We start from the raw sequence: 23,789 nt of genomic DNA on the forward strand, positions 1-23,789 counted from the left end.
ATCTCAATCAACATAATAGCATCCGACCTGCGCAACATGGCTTCCGCCGATGGCACTCCTGTGTAACCCAACTGCACAGAACGACAGAATTCATTATTGTCTCGTTTAACTACAAAGATTACGTCTGTGCAGCATGTCTTGACATAAGTGAGGCGTTTGACAAGACTAAACATGATACACTACTGGTCAAACTTATTGACATGGGCTTCCCGAAGCATTTTATATTATTGTTCCTAACTGTCTTTCAGGAATAACTTTCAGAGTCAAAAATGGAAAAACATTATCAAACGTGCACCCAGTGAGAGCCTCAGTTCCGCAAGGATCCTGTTTAACGGAGAACTAACTTTGATGTTTTGCGAAGAAGGTTAGCGGAAGTTTTCAAAGACCGGTTGGAATCAGTAGGGGTGGTAAGTCAATGGGAAGAATTTAGTACGAAGCTGTCCTCTGTTTTGCACGACGTCATACCCTTTGTTCGAAAAAAGCGTGTTTGTACATCACACCCTCTATGGTTCACGGATAGCGTGCGGAACCTTTATCTTGAAAAGAAAAGAGCATTCAGAGAGTATAAAAGTGGACGAGGTGACCTATCATTGTTTACTGATAAAAGAAGACTGTTGAAGAAAGCGATAAGGGATAGTAAAAAGCAAGTTGAATCTAGGTTGGCAGATAACATTGGCTCTGACCCAAAATCATTTTTTCGATACGTCAATAATGGATGTAAGGGGACAGTTGGCCCCCTCTCGATAGGAGGCTCAAAAGTAGAGAGCAATGTAGGCATGTGTAGTGCTTTCAATGACTTTTTCGCGTCGGTTTTTAATGGAGATAATGATATTCGATATACGGGTGTTGCATGGGGTAATAAAACGCTCAACGATATTCAAGTGGAAGACGTGGAGGTCCTAAATCTTCTAAGAAATGTATGTGCAAGCAAAGCACCAGGACCAGATGATATCTATCCCAGGGTTCTCAGGGAAGGTGCTAATGAATTGTTGGGGCCAGTCGCACAGATATACAGGAGTAGTGTTGCTGAGGGTATCGTCCCGAGAGATTGGAAACTGGCTAACGTTGTTCCGATATTTAAGAAGGGTAGTAGAGAAGTGGTGTCTAATTATCGTCCAGTGAGTTTGACGAGCTCCCTCTCGAAAATTTTGGAAATTATCATCAAAAGGCAGTTTGTGAAGTGGATAGACGAGAATAATGTATTGTCGGATAATCAGCATGGGTTCAGGAAGGGGAAGTCATGTGTAACTAACCTCCTTTGCTTCTATGATTACGTGACTAAGGCTTTGGGTAAGAGCAAAAATGTCGACGTTGTTTACCTTGATTTCCAGAAGGCATTCGATCGGGTCCAACATGGCAAACTCTTGAAGCGTTTACACGAGATTGGAATAGGGGGCAACTTGCTGAATTGGATAGAATCGTGGTTAAGAGATAGGTCGCAACGAGTTATGGTGAACGGGGAATTCTCTGGTTGGACAGACGTCACAAGTGGAGTTCCTCAGGGAAGTGTCCTTGGGCCCATACTTTTTTCACTTTTTATCGACAAACTCGATCAGGGTATCGATGGGATTACTAGCAAATTCGCAGATGATGTGAAGCTAATGGGGGTAATCGGGAATGAAAGAAATAGGGAGTTGCTCCAGACCAACTTAAACAAGATTGCAGCATGGGCAAATGAATGGAGCATGACGTTTAGCGTAGATAAGTGCATGGTCGCTCATTTTGGTTCGAACAACCAACGGTTCTCTTACGAGTTGAATGGTGTCACTATCCCGGATGCAACTAGAGTCACCGATTTGGGAATTCTCATTGACGAGCGACTTAAGTTTTCTGAACATTGTTCAGCGGTTGTCAAAAAATCGAATAGAATGCTTGGTCTCATTTTCAAAAAGGTCTCTTCGCGTTCTCCTAAAGTCATTCTTCCTCTTTTTCGAGGCTTAGTTCGTCCTGGACTGGAGTATGCTGTAAGGTTTTGGAGACCATACCTACAGAGGGACATAGACTTGGTTGAAGGGGTGCAGAGAAGAGCTACGCGTGTCCTTATTGGCACACAGGGCTTGAGTTATGAAGAAAGACTTCATTTTTTGAATATGTTTACATTGGATGAACGCAGGTGTCGAGGAGATATGATCGAAGTGTTCAAAATTTTCAATGGGATGGATAGGATGGACCATGAACTTTTAGTACACCGCCAATCGACTGCTTTTACAAGGGGACACCAGTATCGATTGGTGAGGGACAATGCAAGGTTATGGTGTCGCAGGGAATTTTTCTCCAATAGGGTTGTTAATAAATGGAATAGCTTACCCCCGGAGGTAGTAAATTGTAACACAATTGACACGTTTAAAAAGAAATACGATAAACATGTTGGGGGTAAATCGAGAAGCTATCCATTCTTAGAATAAGACAACCATAAGTAATCTTTATGGGCATCGTATAATATTTTATCATGTGTATATATTGTTTGTAATTTGTGTTAATTGCATTTTTAATTGGGTTGCTGTATTTTTGAAACATATGACAACCATATTTTTATGGGCATCTTTTTATCAGCCACCTCGTTGGGCATTTTGCCTGTTGTGGCGTTGTATTTGTATTTGTATTTGTATTTGTATTTGTATTAAGATCGCGGCTCTTCTTATGTTATATTAATGACATTCCTGCACCTCTGGTAGGAATCATAGCACTTTTGCTGACGATGCCATCATACTCACCAATCACCAATGCCATGAAAATCTTCAAGAAATCGTCGAGGCCACTGAGAATTGGTGTGGCATCAACGCCATTGAGCTGAACCACAGCAAGTGCCAATTTATTTGGTTCACAAGACAAACGGACCCAGGAAACGCTCCCATCTATATTGGCGGAGTGGCCGTGGAACCAGTGTGGAAAGTAAAATACCTAGGCTGTATTCTGGACCGGCCAATGACTTTTGGTCCGCAGATTGACTATGTCAGAAACAAGGCCACCCAAGCCTTAGGCATACTCTCCAAAATGACATTTCCTCAAGCTCGTCTCTCTCCTTAAAGAATAAAGTCGTACTATATAAATCTCTACTTCGACCAATTATGACATATGCAGCCCTTGTCTGGGCCTACGCAAGTCATAGCAACATGCAAAAACTACAATCTCAGCAAAACAAGATCCTAAGGTCTCTTGCGAGGGCACCTAAATTTATACGGGGGGCTGACATCAGGAAGGACCTAAGGAGCTATCTACAACGCACTTTGACAAACTAGAGAACTCTGAATATGGCCATCTCGATGAGATAGTGGATTACGACCCATTACAGAGAACAATATACCATAGGCCAAAAATGGTATTGCACACTGACTGGACACTCTACTGATAAAGAAAATTATGTTTTCTATTATTATTTTTGTGTTATAAAGGTTTTCGAGAAAAAAAAATTGAATTGAATTAGAAAAAAGAGGAGATAGATAGATATATACTGTGCATTTTTCTATTCTTATTGTTCTGTATAAGTCATCCTATTATATCCCACTTGGTATATTGTATGCATTCTTGTAACCGTAAGTGTTATCTCTATATCTTATATGTATTGTATGCGTTATATGGATTTTTTCCTACCAACGATTTTTTTAAATATTGAATATTTAAATTTTTTCCCCCTTATTGTGACCTTTTGGAGCGCATAATACATTTGTACTTTCGACATGATGTTGGACTGGATTTTTGTTTACGCAAGCACGCAATCATGCTTTATGCAAATCATGCAATAATTTGTAAGTCGTCAGACAGCCCCATTTACGACGAAATAAATTAGATTCTGATCATTTAAACTTTCTTGAATAATCAGTCGGCAAGTACAATTATTTTTTACTCCATCTCGCACCTCTATTTAAGAGCTGCTGTGGTAGACACAGAAAATAATGATTTCGATAATAGTATAAGATGCAAAGAAGTAACAAATCACAATTTACGATGTTAATAATAGATACGTTTTTACCTCTAAAACATTGAATACTGAATATTTAATCAATTATAGATATTTAATTAATTGATCATAGATAATGATCAATTAACAAGAAGGACAAAATTAAATAGCAGTCAGAAAACCAACTTCATCCACAGGTTTTTTCAATCTAATCTTTGTGTTAGTAGGCATGCAGACAAAAAAAAAGTGACAGATTTTGGTCATTAACATAGCAGACCCATGGATATGATTATCTCCCATGAGCAAAAGAGTAAAATCTCCGCACGTAATCAATGATTGAACGATCTTTTTATTCTTTTATCCTTCGTATAATCCCTCGGGGCTATTCTAGTCCATGTGTCACATTGACCTTTATCACTGACACCTTGAATAAAACAGATATCAAGTGAGAAAGAGAAGTAAGCATACGGTATATTAATCCTTCCTGTCTTCTAATTTTCTTCCTTGTCTTAAGATGACCTTGCCTTGCTGAGGCAGAGAAAAAACCCCCCTGAACGTCCTTGGCTGGTGTCCATTTCAACTATGACACGAAGTTCCAAAACCGGAACGAAGTTTTCAAAAGGTAAAAAAGAGAGCAATATCATCTTAGACTATCAAATGAGCACCGTCAGTAATATCCTTAATGGAAGAGAGGACTGCAGACACTGAGACCGAGTCCAAATAACATGATGAAGATATTGATCCTGATGGTTTTGTGCGGTTTAGTTTCTTCGTCGCCCGAAGGCATCGATGATGATGCCGGATCGCTTGTGATAACTGCAGCGACGGACCCTTCGCCACCAAATGATGGAGTTGCTGTCGATCCGGATGACCCGTTGTACTGGACGGCGGCCGAGACTGTCAAGAGGACCAAAGAGAATGTCAATGTCCTCATCAAGACTCTCCTACCGACCATGATGAGCGCTACCAGTGATATTTCACCGGGTTGCGTTCAGAGTTTGATGCATTTCACTGTCGGACTCAAGAAGATGAAGGACTGGGCTGGAAGAAGTAAGTACTGACAAGTATTTGAAATTTTATAATGAACCATTATTTAAATGTTTCATGTTTGCGTAAATGATGAAACCGCTAATTATTCTGGAACTTTTATTTATCATTTATTACTGATTGAGTGAGAATCAATATTAACGTGGACGCAAATTGGACTCATTATAGCAGTATTTTACGATGCTCAATCGTAAGATTGGACAAGAAAAGCGTTCAGTCAATGACCAGTTATACTAGAATTTTAGTACGTATCGGTGGTATAAGTAAAGGGGGGGGGGGAGAATTCTGAAAAATAATGAAGAAATGCAGTTCTACGAAATGTAAATGTTTGTTCCCATCGCAAACCTTCAGAAAATCTTACATAACCAATGAAAAGACAACAACAACACGGATAGGGAAGAGTTAAACAATTTTCGTAGCACGGTTAATCCGTGCACGGATAATCAAGGTTCTACTGTATGTAGTTTGTGATTTTTTTAGTGACAACCAAATAAAATTCCTTTTATTGATCTTATTAACTTGTCCTTGTAGTGTTTGACTCGAGTTCGAAGTTCCCAACTGGAGTGCTGACCGGAACGACCATGGCACTAGGTTCCTACGACGAATGCGTCGACGTCATCGTACCCAACGAAAAGATACCGAACGAAGAAAAATTCAAGGGCCAGTATTGTCTGCTAGATTTGTGGGCCCCAAAATCCATGCTCGAGCCTCTTGACGTAGTGTCCAACGTCTCGGGTATAAGGAATTTCAACGAAACGGTAAGTGGATCCATACATAAGTATTAACGCTGTTGGAACCGATAACCGAGACATTGATCTCACCCCATTGGCCACCCAGTGATAATGAACAAATAACTATTTGCTCATTATCACTTATTATAATAAGTCTGAATTAGTCGACTAGTCGCTAGATATGACGACTCCCTTCGTCCCTTCGAAAACGGACGTTATATTGGGAGGATCGTTACATCGAAAGTAAAACATTTCTGATAGTAGTTCTACGAAAATATTTGGGACCTATCCTACCGGTCGTTGCAATGGAATGGTCGCTATATCGAGAGTCATTAGAACGAGCCTCGACTGTATAACGTTAATCTTGGTCACATTTATATGAGCTCATTGAAATATTTCTGTCCAGTTCTTGAAGGTGTTCCCAGAAAAGCAAGGTTTCGGGAAAAGGGTGAAACTGGCGACTGCTCTGTGCGTTCCTTCGACTTGCTCAGCTGATGACGTGCAAAGATTGGTTGGGAAACGTAAGTATATTCTCAATTGTATCTTGTTGTAAATTAGATTCTGTACACATTCACACACACGCACATACGAGCACAATTTCCTTTAATATGATTAATTAGTTCATATTAAGCCCGCCCCACCCACCACGCTACGCGATTCTGAGCTACAAAAAACAGGTTTTTTGGTGGCGTAGCTACGCAAAATCGACCATTGAAACAGCCCGTGTTGTGCTAGCGACATCTCAAAATTAGTTTTTCTTAGGGTTGAAGCTGAGTAATGCTACGGGTGTAGATCCGGCTTTATAGATGGGCCACAGTAGAACACCAGTAACCCGGACTATTCGGGACCGGTGATTGTTCCCATTAGCGAAGTGATGAAAATTTACATTATTTGTTAGACAAGAATTCAAGGATCTAGTGATTCCGCTTTACAAAAGGCCATCTTCAGTTTCTTAAACCATCATTAAAGGTGGCCTAAAATGGTGGAATTCTCTGTTAGTTTCGCAGAAAATTTTTTAACTTCTTATAGATAATATCTCCTTATCCGAGGATGACGTCACTCCCCGCTATCCATACAAAGGTTTCTAACAGCTGGCTGATGCGAAGATATATTTTGGAAGGAGAGAAAATTCCACTGACCCTGTGGGGAACCGGACCCACGTCCTTTCACTTTTGAAAAAACGACTTTTCAAAGTGAAAGGACGTGGGTTTGATCCCCGCATGGGCAGTTGAATTTTCTCTCTTTCCAAAATATATCTTCTCATCAGCCAGCTGTTGAAAACCATTGTAATATCTCCTTAGTAGAGTATAAATACAATGAAATTGATAACAACAAAATACAATATTGAAGCAAGAATAACAAAAAAATTCAGCATGAATGAAAAACTTTCCATGATTCAAAGCCTCTCCCCCCATTAGTCCAACATTACACTTTAAAAGTTTTATAAAAGTTATTTTACAAAACTTTAAAAATGAAACCAATAAGCGTATCGGATACATTCGATTGAGTTTAACCAACAGGCTTATTAGTTGTTTTTTTTCAAGTTTTGTGAAAGTGCATTTATAAAACTTGAAAAATGCAACCGATAAACGCATCGGTTGCATCAGCTCGAATGTAACCGATACGCTTATCAATAGTTTTTCTTTCAAGTTTTGTAAAATATGTTTCATTAAACTTTTATAGTGTAATCCTGGCCTATATTCGAGAGCAGATATAAATTGCAGGGCCTAAATATTTCTTTCTCAAAAATACACATGCAATGAAAAGACTACCGAAAGCCCGTATGTGAAAAATTCGACCTACCACAAAGTACTTTGGTTCACGAGGTACCCCTTAATTACTTTGATTGCAATTAAAAGTAAGTTTGATCAGCTTGGGACAGTGCCGTATTTACAGGGGGCATAGTGAGCTAAGGCCAGGTTGGCAAATTCGGAAGACTTCATAAATGAGTGGTCGCTAGTAGAATGGGATAAAGGGTGCTAAAACAATAAATCAACCTCTTCCTAGAGAGTAGACAGGTCAGTGAGTGGACAAACTAGCCACTTAGAGAGTTCGCAAGCATATAAGTGTACAAAAGATTGTGTAAGCACGCCTTCGAGCAAAAGATTGACCTACAGCCTATGCAAGCATGTGAATGACCAAAAAAGAGTGACCTACAGCCTATGCAAGAATGTGAATGACCAAAAGAGTGAGAGACCCAGTCAGTGGATGATCAAAAGCGTGACCTAGGGAGTGTACAAGCATGTGAATGAATAAAAGAGTGACCACACGAGCGCATGTGAAAATAACCAAATGAGAGAACTAGAGCGTGTACAAGCATGTCAGTGACCAAAATAGTGTGCAACCATGAGAATAACCTATAGAGTGTATCAGTATGGGAGTGATCAAAAAGAGCACGAAAGAATGTGAGCGACAGAAAGAGTGGCCTGGAGCGTGTACGGGCGGGCGAGTGGCAAAATAGTGTGCAAGCATTTTAGAAGCTAAAACAGTGTGTAATCATGTTAGCGACCAAAACAATGTGCAATCATGAAAATTACCAAAAGAGTTACTTGGAGACACAGGTGGGGGCCCTCTTAATAGCATCATGGGCCCCCGGGCCAAGCTGTTTTTCTGAGCTTTTATCCGGTAAATTGTAGAAAATATCAACCAGATCTCATTCCTTCCGTGGTTCAAGGCCGTGCCAGCTTGGGCCCATGAGATAAGACGGTATTGGGTACAGGTATGTATTCACAGGAGCCAAGTTAGACCAGAATGGGAAAAAATACGGCAAAAATTCATGTTTCCGACAGGTGGCAAAACCGCTTCGGTTTGGGAAAGAGGGAACTTTAACAGCGTTCCGTTACAGATACATCTAATCGATTAATCACACACTATCCTTATAGAAAAAATTTTACTTTAGAAATAATATTACGTAAAAAACCGAAAAAACAATTATATTTTTAACATTAACTTGATATTATATTAATTTTAAATAATTTTTCACCATCAGAATTTTGGATTTTTATAAAAAAAATTTCACTATCAAAACTTGTGAGCTAGTTGGAATGTTGTGGGATTTGTTGATTTTCGTGATCTCAACAGACGTAATCACCACAAGAGGGCAGCACAAATAAAAATGAATAATCAGGGGACGAGGGACCAAGTCAGTGAGTAATACCTCACGTATTTCCCGGGACAGTCCCGGTATTTTCTGTTTTTTTGGCTGTCCCGACTTTTTGGCAAAAGTGTCCCGGTTTTTCCCGTATTTTGCAGAGAAGCTTACTCGAATTTTTATTCCTTATTGAAGTCAAAGATTAAAATTATTTTTCAACTCATAAATTATATTATGATAATTACAACTATAAATGAGAATGATAATCTGCCACATTTGTCTTAGTGAATGTTTTTATTCGTGGAATTCATTTTAATAATTAGAAGTAATGCTATATTTCCCGCCATTGTGATTTTTTTTGTTATTTCAACAATATTTGGCAACTTTGTTCGGTTTTGGCGTCATTTTTGGCAATAATTGGCGATGTCCCGTATTTTCCCGTATTTGGAATCACAATTTCCCGTATTTCTCTCGAGGAAATATGGTCACCCTAAGCCTACTTGAATTTTTATTCTTTATTGAAGTCAAAGATTGACATTATTTTTCAACTCATGAATTATTTTACGATAATTACAACTATATATGAAAATATTAAACTCCCACATTTGTCTTGAACGTTTGTTTTTCGTAGAATACATTTTAATCCACTGCAATTTGCAGCGATGCATCATTTCCCGCCATTGTGATTTTTCCGTAATTTCAACAATATTTGGCAACTTTGTTTGGTTTTGGCGTTGTTTTTGGCGATAATTAGCCGTATTTAATGTCCCGTATTTTCCCGTATTTGGAATCCCAATGTCCCGTATTTATCTCGAGGAAATATGGTCAGCCTAGTAATACCTAAAGAGTTACTAATTTACCCATACCAACTCCGGTCATATATGACCATTCGGAAATTTCCAACCAGTGAAGTGGGTGGGAGATGAAGGCACCATCTATCGGTGGTTGCCCAGGCTCGGTAAGTAAAGAACTTCTGATGTTCTTTGCGCGCGGATTGGAACCCGTGGACCTGGACTGTAACCTCCATAGTGGAAGATGAGCATACTACTACTGTGCCACTCGGGCGCTGACCTAGAGAGCGTGAGAGCATGGAAGTGACCAACAAAGTGATCTAAAGAGTATGTGAGCATGGGAGCGACCAAAAGAGTACTCAAGCATGTGAGAGACAAAAAGAGTGACTCAGAGACAGAGGCGTATTTCGACCGTCCATCGTAGAGGTATTATTCCAATTTGATAAATTCTCAAAATTCGTTCACAAATTATCCTGTACCAGTTTTGAGAGTGAAGATACAGTGTGTAGAAAAAGTGTGTCTTCTAACTTCCAACTATAGAAAATTGTTGTCCTGTCTCTCGTGAGGTCAACAAAAAAAAAAAAAAAAAAAAAATCCAAGTTTCTAAGTGCAATATTGGCTAAATCATTAAAATTCAAAAATCGGTGAAAAGTTGGAGAAGAGCAGGATAACTGAGGGAAAGGAACGTTGTCCGTTAGTTTTTTGCTGTTGTCTCATAACTTTTCTCCGATTTTTGAATTCAAGTATCTCAGCGAATATTGCACTTGGAAGTATGGAATTTTTTTTTCTGTTGGCCTCAGGAGATACAGGGCAACAACTTTCTAATCTGAAATTGGAAGACAAGGGAACCGTATAAAAATTTAGATTTTTTTTTTTATTTTGTGAAACACTGTATTTTCACTCTCGAAACTGGTACAGGATAAGTTTTGAACGTCTTGCGAGTATTTTTTATATTGAAATCGTACCTCTATGACGGACGGTTGGTGAGATAAAGGCCGCATTAGAACTTACGGGACACCCTGTATAGTAACATGAAGTGCAATTTTTATGAAATCCCCAGAAAATCTGTCATTATACGTGACATACTATGTTTAGAAATTTAGAATGTGACAATTTATTGTTTAATGAAAGACGGGAATTTTTCTAGTGGATAATGTTTAATTACGCAGATGCAGGAAATACCTATTTTATATTTTCATAATTTGGTTGCCAGATATATAATGCAACCCACACGGGTGAAGGGCCTATATCCCGGAAGGGACAGAGCCCGGGCCCTTTCTGGGCTGAATGAATGAATGAGCACCAGGGTCTCTGCCACCGGACTTATCCCGTTGCCGAGATCTCTTCCAGCCTAGCTTCGTGGCAGAGTCTGGAACGAAGTGAGTGTGTACACCTAACAGTCTGAGTGTGTAGCTAGTGTTGTGTATGATATTTCAGTGCTGCCATCTATACTTCAAATTGTGAGTGAAGTGTAATGATTGAATATTTGTAACGTTGTAGGCCTGTTGCTCTCAGTGGCGAGACTGTTTTTAACGGGGAGATCGGCTCGCGATTGGGAACCTACAGAAAACCAATTTCAGCCGACCACCACTGTGGGGTTCGAACCCGGATCCTCGCATCGCGAGTCCGTCACTATAACCACTCGACCACCACAGCGGCGCCCTTTCTGGGCTGACAGATATATAGTGCAACAGTTATTTGAAAATTCCCCTCCAATCGAATGTTGTGAAAATTCAGAAAGATATACGCGATATCGTGAGCTGTAATTTAAGTTATTGGCTGAATAGCACTGAATGGTTAGGGATTTTTTCCCCTTAAATCGGTATTTCGATTATTTTGTGTCATTTGATTATTTCGTTGTTATGCTCTTGTTATGTTCAAGCATTTTCTTCTTATATGGCATCAGACACATGTCTTCGCTCATTCGCATTAGTCTGTGGGCTTGTTTTCGAAATAATCAAATAGGGGTCATTCAAGTATTACGTCAGATCGAGGGGGGAGGTTTCGGATTTGCTGACTTTTGATGACAAGGGAGGAGGGGGTTTGAAGGTTGCTTACGTCATCAACCATCCATTTTTGAAGATATGAAGTATTCTAAGCTGCTGACGAAATTTTGCTGGCGGGGGGGGGGGGGGGGTCAGTGTTTTGCTGACTTTTGCTGACAGGGGGGGGGGGTCAAAAATGGCTGAAAATCTGCTTACGTAATACTTGAATGGCCCCATAACATAAAACAATCGATGTATGAATTTGGGGAAAATCTTTGAATGACGGACTCGCGATGTGAGGATCCGGGTTCGAACCCCACAGTGGTGGTCGGCTGAAGTTGGTTTTTTGTGGTTCCCAACTTCAAGGCGCAAATGCGAGCCGATCTCCCCGTTGAAAAGTCTCGCCACAGAGAGCAACAGGCCTACAACGATAAATCATTCAATCATAACACTTCACTCATAGTTAGAAAAACTTCTGGCAGATGGCAACACTGCACATAACAAGCATTACAGAGAAACAAAAAAAAACTTCACGTCAGGTTTCACTACACATACACGCACATTCTCGCATGTACCAATTCGTTGGGGGTTCCGCGGGGGGGGGGGGTGCATGTGTGGTGTAGCAGTAGTAGGTAGGGCCTCCAAAAAATGGCTCGGGGATCCATGATGTTCTTAAGTCAGCCACCTCGTTGGGCAATTTGCCTGTTGTGGCGTTGTATTTGTATTTGTACAGCTCACGATGTCGACCATATCTTTCTGAATTTTCAGGATACATTCCACAAATTTGTGGAAAGTCTCTTGTTATCCAGGTACGTATATACTTTCAGTCAGTAACTTAAACTACAGCTTACGATAATCGCGTATATTTTTCTGAATTTCCACAACATTCTATTGGAATTTTCATATAAGTTGCACTGTTTATCTGGCAACCAAATTATGGGAAAAATAAAACAGATATTTTTTGCGCATGCGCAATTAAAAATTATTCACTAAAAATACCCATAGCTCATCAAGTAATGAATTGCCATATTATAAGTTTCCTACGCAGAGTGCCTCACGCACAGCGCCAAATTTTTGTCCGCCAACAGCGGACACAGACTTTTGGCAATACAGTGTATGTGAGGACGAAGCTTACCTATGTTGTCAGAGTTATGCTTGTCCCATAGTACTGCCATCGGTCAGCCAAAGCAGACGGAAAATATTTAGACATGCTGGATACAAATCACATCGCCAAGATACTGTAAAGTCCCGTTTACACGTGAAAGATTGGGGGGTCGCTTTGGTGATTATTACATGCATGACAACTTTTTTCCCTCCTAATAGGGGAAAAAAGGAGGGACGAAGATCCGTCAAAAAGAGTCCCCATCTTTGTCACGGAATAATGGTGGTTGACTCCGAAATCCTGTCCCATAATCTTTTGTGCCGCGAAAACCACTGTAGGCTCCTTCGTCAGTCACTTTGAACCACCCACTTCCGTTCAACCCACGTAACCAGTGACGACTTCCGGAAAGAAGAGGGGGGAATACCGGCATAAACTAAACGCCATGTAAACGGGTTCTAGCGAAAATCCCTGTTACGGGTAACTTCCAGGGATATTTTATTGCACATGTAAACGGGGCTTAATTTAGCGATAGGTCCTTACTGGGTTAAAACCGAATTGTGAATGGATTTTGATTCTAATAATTTCATTATTTGATAACTAATTGACTTTTTTTTCAATTCAGTTGTACGCAGCGTTGGATTGACCGCAACCGTGCAGAATTGTGAAGTCAAAACTCCACCTGAAATGAATAGGAATCAATTGATAGTATTGTAAGTGCTCCAGTTTCAATTATTTGATTTTTCACATAGTGTGGGGGAAGACTGATATTGTACCTTTTTTTGGAATATTATTTTTCAAACTTTTCTAACTTATTCAGTTTTTGCCATAGAAATCCACTTTATTAATTTTAAGCACGTGTATCCTCTACGAAACATGACACTGCATAAAGATTAAATCCCATTTCTGTTACACGATAGCCATGAGATAAGGGTTTTTAGAGAGGGCAAAAATGTGTTCTCAAAGGAACAACATGGGTTTTCTACCTGCATTCATTTTCTTAAGAAGGAAAAAAAGTCGTCAAGCGGGTATGCTACCGCAATATTGCTCATGTAAACGGGCCCTTGGAGGTGCTGGGTGGACCCATGCGTTAAGACTGCACTGTCCTCCGGTTGAACAACATAATCGGTATCGAGTTGTACACATTCTCGATGCACTCCAGCTGAAAAAAAATTAAAATGGGCATTAACTTATCAAAAAAAGAGTAGGGAAAAATAGAATTCAGATAAAAACTCAATGGGAGTTCGTAAGTGTTCGTATTATCCAAATTCGAATCAATCAGGTTCGATTTGGACAAGTTATACTGTAGTCCACTGAATACCATCAGTGAGCACAAACCATCCTAAGATGGTCTCTCTGGACGGTCATTAGTCATGTCTGTCTGCCTGTCTATAGTACACTGAGTTAGCAATGTTAAGAAGAAACATCACAAAAATAAGAGCAAATTTTGCAACTACAATGTGCCTACTTGCGAAACATCAGTCAAGGTCACAGAGAAAAAGCTGAAACATTTAGTTGCTGGGTGATGATCAGTTGGAAACTCATGTTTTTCTCTTTAGAAATACAACCGAATCCCGTTATAAGGAATACCGTTATAGCGAAAAATCTCGTTTTAACGAACACTTTTCTAATCCCTCAGATAAGTTTATGTCGGAACAAAGCAAAAACCTGGAATTCCTTTATAACGAAATTTCGTTATGACGAAGTGATTTCTCCGGTCTCTTGGAGTTCGTTAAAACGGGATTCGACTGTATCAGCTGGAATGCAATACTGTTGAAACTATTTCAAGCGTTTCAAGGTTTACTTTGCTCAAGGTACCACAGTTTTCACTAATTTTTGTGCAGATAGATCGTACCAACTTGATAGAAAAGATCACGTTATTTCCACCGTCTTGAAATTTATTCTAAATTTTTTAATGGCCAAAAAAATTGAATTTATAATATATATAGTATCAGTTTCTCATAATAACACATTATTCCGTGCTTGTCACAGCTGCGTCTTGTTACCGTTGGTTGCATTTCTGTTGATCGGAACCATCGTGGACATCGCATCTAGATCTCTGTTGAATTCTAAATCGCTTGAGGATAACAGCTGTCGGAGTAAGTACACCAACCTCTTATGTATTGTACAGGGTGTCCCATAAATTCGTAAATAGTTTGAAATTTTTTTTTTATAAAAATTGAAGGAATCGGTTTATTTGAATGCGGTTTGCAAAAAATTTATTCTCAGGAAGGGCTTTTTTTTGGTACAGAAAAAAAATTAGCTCAAATTTTTGTTGGTAGAGGGCCAGGGGAAAACATTCCGACTGGAGCAATGGAACCTGAACTTTTCTTCGATCTCACCTGTGTCCGAAACGTTCGCAAAGCTTCAGCCGGTAATTCATGGCTGAAGTGAAACAACTTCACCAATGGAGCTTTATCTACCAATGCCAACATCACCACGATAACCTTATGTAAGCACCAGTACTCGAAGAAATCAGAAATGAGATCGCACATCCTTCCTTTCATAGGACTGCATATTTCCGGTGAGTTACTTTCGTGCAGCACCCTCTATCGACGAAAAATTTAAAACGAAAAAATTTCCCTTCCATGTTCCTAAAAGAATTCCCTTCCTGAGACTATCTTTTACGTAAACCGCATTCAAATGTACCAATTCCTTCGATTTTTATGAATTTTTGAACTACTTACGAATTTATGGGACATCCTGACACTTCAATTTATTTGTTTTATTGCGTAATTACGCTAATAAATCGTTTCCTTACATTTTGGAGCCCAGTATATTACTGCCCCGCTCGAGTGGCGCAGTTGTAAGATGCTCGTCTTCCACTATCAAGGTTACCATCAAGGTCCATGGGTTCGAATCCGGGCATAGATGTCAGAAGCGAGTCCTAGTACCTAGCCTAGGGCGACCACCGATGGATTGAGCCTTCATTTCCCACCCAACTCCACTGGTTGGAAATTGCCGTATATCGATATATGACCGGAGTTGGTGTGTGGTAAAGTAGTATAAAGGGTGGGCAAAAAGTCCGTAGAAACTTTAAAAATGATTAAAAACCGGAAAATTAACCGAAATAAAAAACGGTTTGCAGGGTTAGCGTCGCTAATCGGGAATTTTTTAAGACGGGGAAAAAACGTCAAAAACAGCCGATAGGTAGCGCTGACGTACACAAGTCAAAGAAAAGATACGAAAATAACGAACAGAATGCCTCCAAATCGTTTATTGCAGCATTACATGTTCCACATGACCACCACAGGGGGATAACCATCGAGCTTATATGACTGGAGGGAGCATCCAGCCGCCGCGACGGCGGCTACATCTAATGCAAGGAAACCACGTGACTCGGTGAAAACAAAGCTCGTATTGCCCATAGAAATGTACGGTTCGGTCTCTAAATATTGGGTCGGGGGCCATGGTTGGTCTGGAGATCTCTAAATATTGCGTTTTAAAGATTAAAAGAAAGGATAGAGAACTCATCTAAAGATGAAAAAGATTAAATTATTTATTTTATTAATAGTGGAATCATTTCTTTCATTTAAACTGGAATAATTTCATCAATTCTTGAATTTTCCTTCATTAATTCTAGAGTTATTTCCTTTATTAATTATTATTTCTTTCATTACTTCTGGAATAATTGCTTTCATCAATTCTGGATTTGTTTCTTTCATTAATGCTGAATTTATTTCTTTCATTATTCTCTGAAATTATATCTCATTAATTTTGGAATTATATCTCATTGATTCTGAAATTATATCTCATTGATTCTGAAATTATATCTCATTGATTCTGAAATTATATCTCATTAATTTTGGAATTATCCCTTACATTAATTTTGGAATTATCATTTTCTTTTATGCTGGAATTATTTTTTTGCATTAATACTGAAATCATTTCTTTCATTGATTCTGAAATTATATCTCATTGATTCTGAAATTATATCTCATTGATTCTGAAATTATATCTCATTGATTCTGAAATTATATCTCATTGATTCTGAAATTATATCTCATTGATTCTGAAATTATATCTCATTAATTTTGGAATTAACCTTTACATTAATTTTGGAATTATCCCTTACATTAATTTTGGAATTATCCCTTACATTAATTTTGGAATTATCATTTTCTTTAATGCTGGAATTATCATTTTCTTTAATGCTGGAATTATCATTTTCTTTAATGCTGGAATTATCATTTTCTTTAATGCTGGAATTATTCTTGCATTAATGCTGAAATTATTTCTTTCATTAATTCTGAAGTTATATCTCATTAATTCTGGATTTATTAATTGTCTCATTAATCTGTCTCATTAATTTTGGAATTATCATTTTTTCATCAATGCTGAAATTATTTCTTTCATTGATTTTGGAATTATTTCTTCCATTAATTTTATACTTTTTTTTTTTTTTTATGGGAGCTAGATATTTGGAAATTTTTTTTAAGTTCAAGTTATTAATCTGCCTCTTTTTGCTTCAAAAAATGCTTGATTAAAGCTGCGGAATTTCTTCAATGTAATTTATATGGGCCCCATAATTAATTTCAAAACACCCTAAACGATATGGATTGATGCAACTGGATAATATAAGACAATACGGAAGACATTAATTCTCATTTTCGTGCTTGAGAAGATATAAATAAAAAGCTGAAATTAATGTTATTGCATGGATATCCACCTCGAAAGTGGGTCTTTCTCATTATTTTATATTTAATTTTCTGGGCTTCGTATCTCTAAGCGAACTCAATGTTTCAAAACGAGAATTAAATACAATTTTTATAAGTTATTGATGCGGCGGAAAACTTGACTAAAATTTCCGCATTTCTATGCTAAAATCGGCAATTTTAACATTGATCTCTATGGGGGATCGTGTTGTGTTTGTTTGCACCGAGTCACGTGATCTCCCGACGGAGTTGTTGGTGGGGACACCGTTCTCAGCACTGCCAAGGCGGAGACCGCTGACGTCATGCTCTCTCCAGTAATATAAGCTCGATGGGGACAACACGTTGCAGGCGAGTCACAAATCCAGCAACGGCAAAGTGCAGCAGTTCAATCCATGTACACGGCTTATAACGATGAACTGGTTGCGAGTTAGCAGCGCAAGTTCTTATAACCGTCTCATTTGCATATTTCCACCGAAGTCACTTGTACCAGCGCTCCTGTTATAAGCATCATGTCTAAGGGGTCATGCAAGTATAACGTCACAGTCGATGCTTATGTCATCGCCCACCCTTTATAAAAATATGAAATATTCTTATTGGTATCTTTTATTGGATGCGCCAAAATCGAAAAAAAACTTTCCCCTAGTTTGTGGGCACCTGAACTAACGTTCCAGCTATTGATAATTTTATAGAGCTACTTTAGTGATCCTCTAAATCAGCGGTACTCAACCAGTGCTCCGCGGAGCTCCTTGTCTACTCTCCCGGGGCTCCGCGGCCGATCTAGGAAAATAAAAGAAACATTAAAATAAAATTAAAAAAAAATAATTATAAATATTTTTAAATAGTAAAAATAAATCAGTAGCTTTAATGAATAATTAAAAGTGGTCCTACGGGGCCCCCGCCATAGAATTTTTTTACTAAAAAGGGCTCCGCGAGTCAAAAAATGTTGAGAACTGCTGCTCTAAATCAGTTTGTCCCATCGCCCCACCAACGCAATTTAATACATGGAATCCTATGCTATGCCCATAGTTCCTACCGCCCCCTTGGAACATTCCATCTTCTTCCAGGAGGCGTTAACGCCCACGTTGGGAAGCACTGCTATAAATGTTCCGCGGATCCTTCAAGTTATCTGGAAATGTGTTTGAGCCGCTCAAGTGCTCTAGAAATCTGTCGCGGACGGCATAAGTGTTCTGGAACTGTTTCGCCGGTCATTTAAGTGATCTGTTAATGCCATGGGCCTACTCGAGTGATCCGAAAGTATGCGACTGGCTACTTGAATGCTCTGGAATGTTGCCACGGGTCACTTAAGTGATCTGTAAATGTGCTGCTTTGTTTATTATTACAAAATTAGGTTCGAGGTGGCGGAGTCACATAAGATAACCGCAGAGGGCCGCATTTGGTCCGTGGGCCATGGGTTTAACATATATGGCTTAGAGCAGGCATCTTCAACTCGTTGCTCGCGAGCACCATGGTGCTCTCGAAAGCACCCATAGTGCTCGATGCTCGTGTCCGATTTTGCGCTTGCGTGCACTACTCGGCCAACGTTCCAATTAAATTTTTTACCTTGTACAAATTGCATTCAAGGATTGAAATCATCCTGATTTCACGTATTCGCATGCCAAACTTGCCGTAAGGGTGCTCTTCTTAAGATGATGGGTACAGGCAGTGCTCGCGACTGGAAAAAGGTTGAAGACCTCTGGCTTAGAGGGTGATGATCGCAATGAATTTCTTGAAAAGACATTTCGAGTTCTTAGCCTTCAAATAGCATTGAAATTAACGGAAATTCATTGCAATAACATATAAAGGTTTTTTTTTTTCCCGAAAATGTTTTTAAATACATTTTGCATAAAACAAAATACATTTTTGATCATCAGAGAGGGAGGGGAAGGGCACGAGCACCCCCCTCCTTCTTACGTTTGAATCTGAATATAGGTTAGGAGGTAGTTGGTAACGCAGACTAAATTTTGCTGAAAAAGTGGGTCTGACTTTTGCTGTCAAGGGAGTCAAAAATGGCTCAAAATCTGCGACGCAATACTTGAACGGCCCCTAAGTACTTAATCAAGACATCCAGAGGCGTTAATATTCTCTCTTACAAGATATTGGCTAGCACGCGGCCCCGAAAAGCGTTGAATCTGACCCCTAGTCAGAGGAGGATTCATAGTTTTGGCGACTGTGACTTTTGCGGACCTCGTTCACGGTACTGCAATTTTATTGCTGTATACTGCTGTTGCCATGGAATTCTATGACTTAAAAACAATAATACGTCAGATATGTTTCGAGAAGAATTTCACATTAAAATCAACATCTTGAGCACTTAATCCTAGAAAAATAGACCTTGTAAATCAGAGATCTCTTCAACCTTTTTCCAGTCACGCGAGCACTGCCTGTTCATCATCAGAAGAAGAGCACTCTTACGGCAAGTTTGGCGTACGAATGTACAGTCCTTGAATGCAATAAGTACAAGGTGTTCAATTGATAGGACAATAAAATTATTGGTTACATTCCAGAAAATTTTATCAAACTTAAAAAGTCCAACCATAGGTTACATTCGAGGAAATGCAACCGATAAGCTTATTGGTTGTATTTTTACATGTTTTATAAAATGACTTTTAGAAAACTTTTATAGTGTAATACCGGCCTTAAATTATATTCCTATACATAATATTGCAGATAAGTGATCGTATTTAAAAATATTTGAATCAGTATTTTGTTCAAATTTTTCGACATGAGTAAACACAAGTCGAGATTCAACGTAAACTAGTAATAGTTTCTAAAATTACCGATTTTACAAAGAAAAACAAGATCCAAGTTAAGAAACTGCAGGATATGACAAACATGTTCAGCATATCGGCCCATCCCTTATACCAGACGCATGTGCAAATTTTCACTTTTGGGTACATCAGTTTTTTTGGATCACTTATTTTGTCGAGTTTTGTCAGAAACGCAAATCGTATCCCCTATTGAAACGCGTTTCACAAAACGTTTTAGGACAACTTCTTCCATAGAGTAACATTCAAAAGTCGTTTTCCAAGTTCTAGAAATTTGCGCATTCATGTTTCTGGCAAAAGGGGAACGATATTAAACAGCTTTAAAAGCATGTGGCTTTTATTTGTTACATATATAATATACTACTTTATTTATTTACATTCATTCTGTGGATAGATGCGTGAAATGAATAGAATATGTTTTCACAGCATCCCACAATTAATATTATTTATAGTTACCAACATTACGTTTGCTGTCAATGAATAGCATTTGGATTAAAATTCGATTAATCGGTTTATCAATCGATTAAAATTTCTGATTTTCCATTTTAATTCCCAGCCCTAACATAAAATAACATTTATTTTCTTAATTTTTTTACCACATCCGAACCAAAAAACACGTTCGTTTTACCAAAAATGACTTAAAAAAAAGCACCCCGAAGGCAGGCAGTCGCCGGAATTCCTCACGCCTTCTTTAAAGATGTACAAAATATTCGAAGGCTAAATTTAGACGACATGAGATAGATAACAAACACAAACGCGATGACGTATCCGGACGGATCTCGGTATTCCCAAAAAACGTCCTTGAGCACAACGAATGTCTCCTCAATCTTATCTGATCATAAAATTTAGAGACGATCCCACGGAACTGAATCACGCACTATAATAGCAACTTATCCGTGCTGCTGGTCACGCACAAACAAATCCCTCCCGTATTTACGAGCGTTTTCAAGGAGCCTGACTTTGCCGGTGTGACCATCGATTACTACTGACCTACCTACCTACTCACAAAAGACGAATCGTAATCCATGTGTTTATTTTGTTCGAGAGAGAAAGTATTAGAGAATCATTTAGGGCCATTCATAACCTTATTAACATGATTGAAGGGGAACAAAAAAAAAAGACATAGTTGAGATCGTTGCCCGCTGGCAATGAATACGCCGTGAAATGTACGTGACCCGAGAGCAGATGAGGTTAGTGTTTCGTACGCCCATCGCTTCAAGTCACATCTTCTAGATTGTTCTCTTTAGATACGTTTCATGCGAAGAAAGAGAGCGTACAATTTTTTTTTTTATTGTTAATTCCCAAGGTTAGTGGAAAAAAACCCGCCATTTTTAAAAACGGGATTGTTTTATTATCAATCAACATACCGCTGCGTGCACCTGCATGTATTGTACACGTGAGTTACGATCGAGTGACTCGTTCGTTTTCCCGTCGCTCACCGATAATTTACGACTTTCAGTCCTTGCCACGAGTGATTACAAATCGAATGTCATTCATGATGACTTTTTTTTTACGATGAATATAATTATTACGGTGGATTGGATACATACTTGAGCCGTGAAGCAATATGCTTACCTTGATGTGTGCATATATCGTATTATAATTGGTGGCTATTGCATTTAGAAAGCTGCAATTGTTGTTGATGTCGTAAGATTTTAACCATGTGGACATGATTTGCGGCCGGTTTGACATTAGAAGAGAATTAAAGTTCTTTTACCCTCTATATGGTCCCGTGTACATTTGAATATAGATGACATACATGGCCAAAAAATAAATTATACCAATTTCTTCCCTAAATTTTTTTATTTTGCTTTTTTAGAGTCTCTTTCAGTGTCATTTCAGTGCAAAATACAGATATGTAAGGGGCCGTTCAAGTATTACGTAAGCAAAATTTGTAGCTATTTTTGACCCCCCCCCACTTGTCAGCAAAATTTCGTCATCAGCTCTGCCCCTCTGAATGCAACTCATATTTTCATAAAGGGTGGTCGATGACGTAAGCATTATCCAAACCCCCCTCCCCCTTGTCATCAAAAGCCAGCAAATCGGAAACCCCCTTTCCCCCATCGATGCTGACATAATACTTGAATGGACCCAAAGAGCATTTCACAATCAGTAAAATTATTGAAAGAAATAATTTCAAGATATATATATCGAGAAGGAAAATAATTTCAAGATTTCATCATTTAAAGTGATTTCAGATTAATTTTAATCTCAGAATTAATTAATTTTAATCACTACATAACGATGATGACGTAATACTTGAACGGCCCCTAAGTACTTTATTCGATTCATTGTCTTTTTTGGAAGCTGCTGAAATTTCATTCGTTTAAAGATTTATTACATGGTACACAAATTGAGCGAATTACGCCGGGATTACACTATGAAAGTTTTGTAAAAGTGCTTGCATAAAGCTTGAAAAATACAACGAATAAGCTGATCGATTAAATTCGAGCTGAAGCAACCGATCAGTTTATTGGTTGCATTTTTCAAGTTTTATAAAAGCACTTTTACTGTGTAATCCCGGCCTTAGAAATACAATTTAAGGTTGAAACACTATTCAATTTTGCTAAGGAAGATTTGATCTGTTTATAGATGCAATAAAATCAAGGCAAACTGTACACTTTATCCTTAATTAACCATTTTAGCTAATCAAAAAATCCACTGTAATGAATTAAAATTCTGTGTTGATGTGCATATTGTTACTTTTTTCAGCCAGCTCACTGTCATTTTTGCTTGTTGTGGCCTTTATATTTGTGTAATTAAAAATATGCTAATGGCACTAATCAGAGCTCACCGAAAAATAAAGATTGGTGCAAGCTTTTGGAAGCTGCCCGTTTAGTGTATACATACAGGTTTGCTTGCACGAGCAAAATTCATTCGATCTTCAAACCGCTTGTAGTCAAAATAATTGCGCAAAATTCTCATACACGCACTCAAGTATTCTTGTACAAAAAGATTAAACATGCGTACTTGTCAAGCGTGAAATTACGCGTGTAGCTGCCTTTACTCATTTCTTTATCTGGTCACCTTGTTGATGTTCGGTACTTTTTGTTGATGGCACGATACTACATGTACAGGGTGGAAATTATCTCGACCGCTCAATAATTGCACACAGGATTCCTTGAGGAAAACCTAATAGGGGAAAAGTGTTTTCAGTTTTTTGATTTGACCAATAATTATGGAGTTATAACGAATTAAAAATTGATAATGTCACTTCCGAATCCTGCCAAATTCACCGAACGTGCACCAAACGTAGGTGATAAAGAAAGCTAAAGCTGTGCAAACCAGTTTTTTCCTTGACCTTTCCCTCAAGAAATTTGACTTAATATTGAAGGAAAGAAAATTACTATATTTTGGCAAAAAAGTGTTGATTTTTTGAGAAAACAATTTTTCTCTCAAATAGACTTCGTTTGGCTAAAACTTTACAAATGCGGTGATAAATTTGCTAATGTAGTGGGGCGAAGGTAACACGTAATAACAAGGTTAACACAACTCCACACAAAGAGGAAAAAGCATCAATCCTGAAAGGAAATAACTGAAACTGGGCTTCTCTCTCTCTCTAACGCGTTATTGAATATTCCAGTCTATTTTCAATTAGGGGCGACCCACTGCATGGGGAAAGTTTTTACCTTCTTTGGCTGTTTTGGCGCATAACCGACCGTTACAAAACTGTCACGTAACAGAATTTCAAAACGTTATAACTCCCTTAATATTCGAAACGGGAAAC

General features: G+C 38.6%; 1 protein-coding gene across 1 annotated transcript in view; it reads left to right on the forward strand.

Moving 5' to 3' along the window:
• The first annotated feature begins 4,515 nt into the window (after window positions 1–4,515).
• The window catches only part of LOC149083516 (nose resistant to fluoxetine protein 6-like), a 46,597-nt gene continuing 27,323 nt past the window's right edge, over window positions 4,516–23,789 (forward strand). The window contains exons 1-5 of the mRNA XM_089234034.1: window positions 4,516–4,948; window positions 5,477–5,703; window positions 6,083–6,197; window positions 13,268–13,355; window positions 14,635–14,741. Coding sequence (XP_089090160.1) covers window positions 4,624–4,948; window positions 5,477–5,703; window positions 6,083–6,197; window positions 13,268–13,355; window positions 14,635–14,741 — 862 coding nt within the window. The 5' untranslated portion in view covers window positions 4,516–4,623. The remainder of the gene's footprint in view (window positions 4,949–5,476; window positions 5,704–6,082; window positions 6,198–13,267; window positions 13,356–14,634; window positions 14,742–23,789) is intronic.

Source organism: Pholcus phalangioides, unplaced genomic scaffold (assembly GCF_987345545.1).
Source record: "Pholcus phalangioides strain wild (caught in Gottingen) unplaced genomic scaffold, Ppha-v1.0 ptg000008l_1, whole genome shotgun sequence".
NCBI classification, from domain to species: Eukaryota; Metazoa; Arthropoda; class Arachnida; order Araneae; family Pholcidae; genus Pholcus; species Pholcus phalangioides.